This window comes from Phocoena phocoena, chromosome 10 (genome assembly GCF_963924675.1).
Source record: "Phocoena phocoena chromosome 10, mPhoPho1.1, whole genome shotgun sequence".
NCBI classification, from domain to species: Eukaryota; Metazoa; Chordata; class Mammalia; order Artiodactyla; family Phocoenidae; genus Phocoena; species Phocoena phocoena.
In genome coordinates this window covers 73,846,639-73,856,293 of record NC_089228.1, presented here as the reverse complement: position 1 = coordinate 73,856,293, position 9,655 = coordinate 73,846,639, and the positions used below count along the sequence as shown (strand labels likewise).

Genomic DNA, 9,655 nt, shown 5'->3' with positions numbered 1-9,655 from the left:
CTTTGTGCTTCAGTTTCACATCAGAAAAATGAGTCTATCAGTGCCTATCTCAAAAAGGCTTTTGTGAGAATCAAATGAGCTGATATGCATAAAAAACTAAAAAAAGGGTCCAGCATACAGCAATTGCTTGTAATTGCTGTGCAGCTATTACTGTCTAAAATGTGGGGCTGTTGCTTGCCACAGTTTTGTGTGTCACAGTATGCTATGCCTCCTTGGATGCATTATTTTTATTCACTCCTCCCAATCAGCTTATTGGTAATTGTTATCCTCATTTCACAGAGGAAGCATCTGAAACTCAGAAAGTTTCAGTAATTGGCCCAAAGCCGCCCAGCTAGTGGGATTTGCACCTGGATTTGCTCTAATCCAGAGACTGACCCTTAACAACCACCCCTGCTACGTCTCTTGGTAAAAGCCCACCGAGACCGTCCAAAGTAACAACTCCATCCCTTCCTCTTGCTCCAGGTTCCCGCCGGCATCCAGGACCCGCCTGTCTGAGAAACTCCCTGTCACAAGGCCATCACCAAGAGGCCACTTGTCCCTGTGTTGTCAGTCCCCAGCATGGAGGAAACCCAGAGAACACCCTCACTGTCGGTCCCCAGCTGGTCCTCAGCCTCCACCCAGGACCAGTCCTCCAGTGCTGGCCAAGCTTCAAGCACAGGCCCACAGCCCTCGAAGTCCTCTGTCATCCCACCCCCAGTGAAGTCCAAGGGCCCGAGTTCCGGGGCTGGGGGACGTCGGATGCGCAGGATCATCGCTGAGGATGCTGAGTGGTCAGTGGCCACTGTGCCCCTCCTCACAGAACTCTGCATTCAACACATTGTCAAGAACTTCCAGAGTGAGTCTGTCCCTGCCTCGGTCGGGAGACAAGGCCAGGAGTGGGGCCCAGTGGGCGGGGACTGCCTGGAGGTGAGGCCTCAGAGCTGGGTCCTGGGGCAGCCCCTGCCCTCCCACACAGCATCCTCATCCCCACTCAGCACCTCCCTTCCCCCCTCCCCAGAGGCCAGGACAGTTTCTCTGGCCGTCCCCACTTCCAGGTCCCACCAGGCTCCCCCACACACTGTGCCCTCCATGCCTATGCCCGTTCCTCACCTTTCCCACTCTCTCCAACAAAGCCCAGCCCAAGCCATACCTACCTCCTCCTCCAGAAAGCCCTCCCTGATTGACCGTCCTCCACTCTCTCGGAGTCTTCCATGGCGTGTATAGGTTCTTGGTTTGTTCTGTACTTTAGTCTCTGTAAATGTTCGTCCTTTTCAAAGATGAGTTGCCAACCTCTCTTACCAGATGGGGAGCTCTCTGAGGACAGGGCCATCATTTTGTCTACAGCACTTGTCACCACCAGACCTGCAATATATTCATTTGACTTGTTTATAGTCTGCCTCTGCTCATAAGATGGAGCAGCTTCCTCTGTTTTGTTCACTCTTGTATCCTCGGCACTTAGAACAGTGTGTGGTGCATAGTAGGTGCTCAAAAAAACATTTTGTCTTGAAATGAATGAATCAAATCAAACTGGGAGCCTCTGAAGTCAGGGATTGTCTCCTCTACTAGATTAAGGAATAACTGAGGGCTGGACCTGAGATTCTGCCTCAGACTGGGAGCTCCCTGAGACCAAATGCTAAGATATATACCTTCAACTGGGAACAACCCAGAGTCAGGGGTGATGTCTCCCTCCTCAGATTGAGCCTCCCTGAGAATAAAGTCTGCCTCCTCTCTCAGCCTGGGCTTCCCTAAAGACAGGGGGTCTTCCCTTTCCTGGGTGCCCCCAGACAGGCTCAGCTCAGGGTAGCATGTGCAGCATCCCCAACACTGTGACTCCTATTTCTGTTCCCAAAGACAACCCTATCCTGAAGCAGCTGCTCCCAGAGCATCAGAAGAAGGTCCTGAACCAACTGTCCCCAGACCTGCCGCTGGCTGTGACTGCCAACCTGATAGAGGATGAGAACTACTGGCGCCGCTGCTGCACGCAACGCTGGCCCGTGTGCCACGTGGACGAGCACGGCGGCAGCTGGAAGCGCATGTTCTTCGAGCTGCACCTGGAGAACCTGCTGAAGCACTTCATCCCCAGCACCACGGACCCCGAGGTGATCCTCAGCCTGCTGCCGCTCTGCAGGAACTACGTGCACACAATCCGGGTGGATCAGTTCCTTCCGCCCGTGCAGCTCCCGCCCCCACTTCAGGGCGAGGATCAGTCCGACTCGAGCAGTGAAGGAGAGATGGAGGAGCCGGCCACGGGCCACTACCAACTGGGCGACCTGGTGGCTGGCCTGAGCCACCTGGAGGAGCTGGACCTGGTGTACGGTGTCAGGGACTGTGGCATGAACTTCGAGTGGAACCTCTTCCTCTTCACCTACCGCGACTGCCACTCCCTGGCGGCCACAGTCAAGGCATGCCACACGCTCAAGGTACCACCTGCCATTCTCAGCATCTCTCTGATTTGATTCCCTCTTCCCTTCCCTTCCTCTTGTATCCCCACCTTCTTCTCCTATTTCCTTCTCGCTCATTGACCAAGTGTCCTTTTTCTTTCTTTTTTTTTTTTTTTTTTGGCTGCGTTGGGTCTTCGTCACTGGGCGCGGGCTTTCTCTAGTTGCAGTGAGCAGGGGCTGCTCTTCGTCGCGGTGAGCGGGCTTCTCATTGCGGTGGCTTCTTTTGTTGCGGAGCACATGCTCTAGGCACGCAGGCTTCAGTAGTTGCAGCACTCGGGCTCAATAGTTGCGACACACGGGCCCTAGAGTGCAGGCTCAGTAGTTGTGGCGCACGGGCTTAGTTGCTCCTCGGCATGTGGGATCTTCCCGGACCAGGGCTCAAACCCGTGTCCCCTGCATTGGCAGGCGGATTCTTAACCACTGTGCCACCAGGGAAGTCCCTGACCAAGTGTCCTCTTATGCACTCTGCACCAATCTGGGTTCTGGGTATGCAGAGATGCACAAGGCACTGCCCTGCCCATTCACCAGCCATTTAGTCATCCAACACACATCTGCACTCCAGGCCCTGTCCTAGGTGCTGAAGATTCAATCATGAGCACAATTATACCATTTGTGCCCTCCAGCTAACAGTCTGGTGGGGATAAAAGGCAGTAATCAGCAATCATATAAATGTAAAATTGCAACTCGAACAGAGTTGCCAGATTTACCAAATAGAAATATAGGACATCCAGTTAAATTTGAATTTCAGATACACAACGAATATTTTTTTAGTTTAAGCATGTCCCAAATATTCTGGTTGGAAGAGAGAGAGCCTGCCAAGAAATCAGAGGTGGGAGAGAAGAAGGACACAGCACTGTGTCCCAGAGCCGAGGGAGGGATGCTTTTCAAGAAAGGGGTGAGCAGCAGGGAAGTGGGATGGAGCTGAGGACTGGATTTAGCAAACTTGGAGGTCACTGGGCGGAAGCTGTGTCAATGGAGTGCCAGGAGCAGAGGCCAGATTGGAGTGGTTTATGGAGAGAGTGGGAAGTGAGGAAACGGAATGACCATGATCAGCTTTTTCAAGAACTTGGCTGTGAATGGGGGAGAAAGGTAGAGCGGTAACAGATGAGGGGGTTAGGTTTTCTTAAGAAGAAATTTGCACGTGTTTAAAAACAGTGTATAAAAATAAACAAATAATCAAACGTATAAGCTTTTGCACAGCAAAGGAAACCACAAACAAAATGAAAAGACAACCTACAGACTGGAAGAAAATATTTGCAAATGATGCAACCAACAAGGGCTTAATTTCCAAAATATACAAACAGCTCATACAACTTAATAACCAAAAAACAACCCAATCAAAAAATGGGCAGAAGACCTAAAAAGACATTTCTCCAAAGAAGACATACAGATGGCCAACAGACACATGAAAATATGCTCAACTTTTCTAATTATTAGAGAAATGAAATCAAAACTACAGTGAGGTATCACCTCACACCAGTCAGCATGGCCATCATTTAAAAGTCTACAAATAATAAATGCTGGAGAGGGTATGACGAAAAGAGAACACTCCTACATTCGTTGCTGGTGGGAATGTAAATTGGTACAGCCACTATGGAGAACAGTATGGAGGTTCCTTTAAAACCTAAAAATACACTTACCATATGATTCAGCAATCCCACTCTTGGGCATATATCCAGAGAAAACTCTAATTCGAAAAGATATATGCACCCCAGTGTTCACAGTTGTATTATCTACAATAGCCAAGACATGGAAGCAACCTAAATGAATGGATAAAGAAGATGTGGTATATATAAACAACGGAATACTACTCAGCCATAAAAAAAAATAAAATAAGGCCATTTGCAGCTACATGGATGGACCTAGAGATTATCATGCTAAGTGAAGTAAGTCAAACAAAGACATACCATATGATATCACTTATATGTGGAATCTAAAATATGATACAAGGTATTTACAAGACAGAAATAGACTCACAGACATTGAAAACAAACTTATGGTTACCAAAGGAGAAGGGGTGTGGGAGGGTTAAATTAGGAGTTTGGGATTAACAGATACACACTATTATATATAAAATAGATAAGGTCCTACTGTATGGCTCAGGGAACTGTATTCAATATCCTGTAACAAACCATAATGGAAAGGAATATGAAAAAGAATCACTTTGCTGTACACCAGAAACTAACACAACATTATGAATCAACTATACTTCAATAAAATAATGAAAAATTAAAAATAAAAAAAACAAAAGTAAAAAATGAAACCAATGTAAAGCTCCGCCCAATTGCAAGAAAGGAGCTGAGTACAGGAGAGAGGTACAGGTTCACTGACCAAGGAAGGTTCCTGAGAAGACAGGAAGAATGGGGTCTAGGGATGAGGTAGGGCGGTTGGCTCCGGGCAGAGGGGAGAGTGGATGTGGTGGGTTGCAGTGGATTTATGTTTGGGATTAGGAAAAGGAAGGGTTCCTACTCAATGGCTGAGGAGACCCACCTCAGGCTGTAGGGTGAGGGGCTGGAGAAGGTTGAAATCGTTGTTGTTGTAGATTATGACAGAGTATATTGTCCAGAGAAGCAGAGTTGAGTTGGCACTCAGCACTGAGGGCCTATTGGTGGTTCCAGTGATACCAGCCAGTCCTGTGATGTGACGTTTTCCATCATGTCAGTTGCTTGGGCCCAGACTTACAGGAGATAGAGTGGGGTTGATCCACAGTTGGAGCTTTGCCAGATAGAGGCAATAAAAAAGAGGGACAAAAGATTCTGAGCTGGCTAAGAGGGATGTAGAGAGAGGAGAGGACTGAAGGACGGGGAGGCCAGCCACTCAGAGGTCTCAAGGCAGAGGGAGCAGCGGGCCAAGCCAGTGAAAAGGAAAGGGACAGGGGTCCCACCTCCGATCTTCATAATGCTAGTTCCACCCCCTTTCTTTTATCCTTTTTCTTCATCCCATCCATTTACTGTTTCTCAACGTTTCCCACTTTCTCCCTGGTTCTTACCCTGGCACTCTCCTTCAAAGAGTTCCTCTCCTTGCCACGGTGGAGCTTAGCTGGCTGAGGAGGGTGCGGTGAGGGGCTGCAGCATCCAACAGGCCTGGATTCAAAACCTGCCTCCACAGCTTAATCATTGTGTAACTCTGGGCAAATGATGTATCTGCTCAAAGCCTCCATTTTCTACTGTAAAATGGAGAGAACTTGTGCCATCTCACTGGGATGCTGAGGGTTAGGGATATGGCTATGGAATGTTCTAGCAGCATGCCCAGCACATAGTCATTTCTCAATAAGTGGTAGTCTTTTCCCCCTACTAGCTGCCACCAGTTCTGTACCACTGTGTCATGCTGGGTAGGCCTGCCCTGCCCAAGAGCCAGCCAGGTGGCCGAACCCCTCATCCATTACCGCTCTGCCTTTCTCCCCCTTCCCAGCCAAGTTCTTGAAAGAGAAGAACTCCTCCTCCCTGGGGCTCCCTCCTCTACCTGCAGGAGGTAGGTAGGCAGGCAGATTATTCCTGGTTGCAGGGTGCTGTGGCCCCTCTACCTGCCCACAGATCTTCAGGCTGACCCGAAGCAAGGTGGACGACGACAAGGCCCGCATCCTAGCCTTCAGCCTCCTGGACCACGCGGCCCTAGAGGAGCTGGACCTGTCACACAACCTCATCGGAGACCGGGGCGCACGCGCCGCCGCCAAGCTGCTGGGCCACAGCCGCCTGCGCGTGCTCAACCTCGCCAACAACCAGGTGCGCGCGCCCGGCGCCCAGTCGCTGGCTCACGCCCTGGCGCACAACAGCAACCTCGTCTCCCTCAACCTGCGCCTCAACTGCGTCGAGGACGAGGGCGGCCAGGCGCTCGCCCACGCCCTGCAGACCAACAAGTGCCTCACCACACTGCACCTCGGGGGCAACGAGCTGTCCGAGCCCACTGCCACGCTCCTCTCCCAGGTGCTGTCCATCAACACCACGCTCACTAGCATCAACCTGTCCTGCAACCACATCGGGCTGGTGAGCCACCGCTTCTGGGACAGGCAGGGCCAAGGGGAGGCCCTGGGGCCTTGGGAGGCGGGAGTGGAATCCGAGTGCTGTGGGGTACGTAAGGGGATAATTGTTAGGATCACAGCCTTTACCCCCGGTTATCAGCCCAGCTCTGCCATTTAGCACTTGGTTAAGTTATTTAACCTTTTGGGGCCTCCATCTCCTCCTCTGTAAAATGGGAATAATATTATAGCATCTACTTCTAAGTGTTGTTACTGGGAGGATTAAATGAGTTATGCTTGTAAAGCAGTTATCCATTGCAGGCACTGGCTAGGTCCTCAGTAACTGCTAGCTGTTACTATTACTCGGGGTTCTATAGTATGGATACTGGGTGCCTATGCTAGGCACCCAGTATCCATTGGTTATTCTTTAACCCTCGCAGTTATCTAGTAAAATGTGTATTCTTAACCCCACTTTACAGATGGAAAACTGAACCTCAGGGAGGTTAGTGAGTTGCCCGAGAGCATCCAGTCAGGTTGAAAGCCTGGATCCTTTCCAATAAATGCCTTTCAAATCTGGACCGAGTCTCAGAGTAACAAATGCAATTTTCATGAACACCTAGTGAATGTATACATCAATATAACATAATTGAAAGTTACTTGTACTGCTTGTGATGTATACTGATGATTTCCTTTATAATGTACACGGCTTCATTAAAAACAAAAATGCTCTGTGACCCACTGAATTGACTTTGCAACACGCTGTTGGCTTACAACCTTAGAACACCAGCATTCTGCCTCCCAATGTGGAATTTTTCGTATTAGGCCTGGCCCACCCAACCCAGAAGGGGCTGGAGCTGTAGGAACTAGCGAGGACAGCCCTCCATGTACTCCAGTTAGGGCCCTGCACCCTCTACCAAACCTCCCCCGAGGACAGTCTTACTCACATAGACACTGTCTCCAGAGGGGGTGCTCTTGGCTACAAGTAACAGAAAGCTTAATCGGGAAATGGCTTAAACAAGAGGAATATTCATCGTGTCCCATAATCAGAAGCCGGGGGGAAGGGGGCTCTGGGGTTGGTGAGACCCGTGGCTCAGCACCGTCCTCTGCTCTGCCCACCTAACCACACAGCCACGCCCTCTCTTGTGCGACTCTCATGAGCCCAAGATGGTGGCTGCATTTTCCATTGGGCCACGCTCAGAGGCAGAAAAAGGGAGACCACTACTCTCTTTTGTTCTCTTTTATGAGGAGACACTTCCCAGAAGTCACTCCCTCCAAACTTCCTCCTCATATCTCACGAGCCAGATTTGTCTCACGTGCTCATGGCTGAACCAGAGGAGCGGAATCACCATCACTGACATAGCGCCATGTTTTTCAAACCACTGGGGTTGAAAAATCAATTTAGTGAACTTTGAGCACCATTTTTCTCAGGGAATAGGATGGAACAGGATAGAATAGGATAGAAAATGTCAGTGCCACACAAATAGGTTAAGAATAGTTTTGTGAACCTGTTGTTTCAGTCACATCTGTGTAAATATGTGTATGTGCGCACACACCCGTGTGTGTGATCCTGGGTAGTGGCGGAAAGTGATGCTTTCCTTTGTATTCCTGAACCAGGATGGCGGGAAGCAGCTTCTAGAAGGCATGTCAGACAACAAGACCCTCCTGGAGTTTGACTTGCGCCTGTCAGGTATCGCCCAGGAGAGCGAGTATCTCATCGGCCAGGCCCTCTGTGCCAACCGCGAAGCAGCCCGCCAGCGGGCCCTGAGTCCCAGCCACTTCATGTCACCAGCCACGGCCAAGGGCCCTGAGAACCTGGTGGGATAAGATGGGGACAGGGCTGGGGCAGTGACCAGACCTGGGTCACTGCCCTAGCCCCATCCCTCATTTCATGCCCCTGCCATGCCTGCTGCAGAGTGTCACACTGGTCTGGAGGGAGTGGGGAGGGAGAGCAAGAATATCCTTGGGATGAGTGATCAAGGGTTGTGCAGATAAAGATATGAGGAGAGGAAGGGGCCTGGGATAGGGGTAGGAAATAGGACTTAGCCCTGGTACGCAGGGAGAGGATATTACCGGACTCACTGAAATGACTGACTTCTCCCAAGAATGGGGAACGCAAAGCAGACTCTAAGGGGCTGTGCCTGCGCAGACTCTCCCACAGGGGTCGCCCATCTCCCTGACCACCCTCCTCCCCACCATTTTTCTCTCTACCAGACAGATCCTTGACCTCTTGACCTTCAAACACACTCTCTCTCTCCACCCCCCCCCCCCCCACCCGGGCCAGGCTACAGCATAGCTTTGCCTGGCTCTTCCACCATCACCCCTGCCGGTGCCACCTCCCTCTTGCTTAACTCCCGCCTAAGTCATCCAGTTCTACAAGCCACGCCATCCCTAATCCATTCCCTTCAACCTGGGAAGGGGGAAACAGAGGTGACAGGAGGGGCTCAGACACATCGGCCTCCCCAGATTGCTGCTCACGGACGGGGAGATGGCGAGAGAGGTGCGACACTGGGAAGGGAAGTCAGTGAGTCATCTGCAACTTTATTATCCACCGGTTTGATTTATACAATCTTTGCGCTTGGAAATCCACGACAGAAAGGCCACAGTGTGATGCACCCAGTTGACAGAGACCTGTCTTCTCCCCAGCCAGGCCCAGCCCACCCCACAAGCCCTTGTCCCCAGGACACATGAAAGCTTGCAGGCATCCTCCACGAGTCCCCGTCGCTCTGTGGCCGCCCGCCTTGGGGCCACACCCACGGGAATCACGTCTGCCCACGGGGCCACAAGAGGGCCTGATGATGGATTCAGGTAGAGCCCCATCTCCCATCCTCCTCGGGCTGAACCTCCAGCCCTGTGTTCCCAGAGGGTGTGTCATGGGCTGCACCCACAGCCTTGGGGCGCTTTCCAGGGACTCCTTCCAACACGCAGAGCACCAAAGGGGGCTTGGCAGTGACCGCACGTGTGTGCCTGTCTGGGCAACCTTGAGTCTGTCTGTGCCTGACATCCTCTGACAGTTCCGAGTGCAAACGTGTAGGTGTGAGGGTGTGTGAGTGTGTGTGTACGTAGCCACAGCTGCTAGCAGAGGGTCTAATTAGAGAAACAAGAACATTCAGTGTAAAGTTTAATTTTAGAGATTAGTTAATTTTCTGGTTTTGTTTTCCCTGGCAATCAATAAAGCTACCAAGAAAACAGACCAAAGAACTGGTTTCTCTAAGTCTGTGCATATGTGGGAGGTGTGAGGCTGTCTGTGTGAGAAGACCTAGGCAGAAATGGTCAATACAGG

The 9,655-nt window shown here is 50.9% G+C and overlaps 1 protein-coding gene across 1 annotated transcript; it reads left to right on the top strand.

The window, feature by feature from the left end:
* Positions 1-558: 558 nt before the first annotated feature.
* On the top strand, positions 559-8,199 carry TCTE1 (t-complex-associated-testis-expressed 1). Its single transcript, XM_065886210.1, has 4 exons — positions 559-835; positions 1,831-2,399; positions 5,954-6,403; positions 7,990-8,199. Exons 1-4 carry the CDS (start codon positions 559-561, stop codon positions 8,197-8,199), a joined length of 1,506 nt encoding a protein of 501 aa, XP_065742282.1.
* Positions 8,200-9,655: the final 1,456 nt, after the last annotated feature.

Excerpts from the sequence above, each read along its gene's own strand:
- TCTE1 (XM_065886210.1), top strand. The coding sequence starts at position 559 with ATGGAGGAAACCCAGAGAACACCCTCACTGTCGGTCCCCAGCTGGTCC. Across the intron at positions 836-1,830 it reads CATTGTCAAGAACTTCCAGA|ACAACCCTATCCTGAAGCAG; the intron begins GTGAGTCTGTCC and ends CTGTTCCCAAAG. Across the intron at positions 6,404-7,989 it reads CCTGCAACCACATCGGGCTG|GATGGCGGGAAGCAGCTTCT; the intron begins GTGAGCCACCGC and ends TTCCTGAACCAG.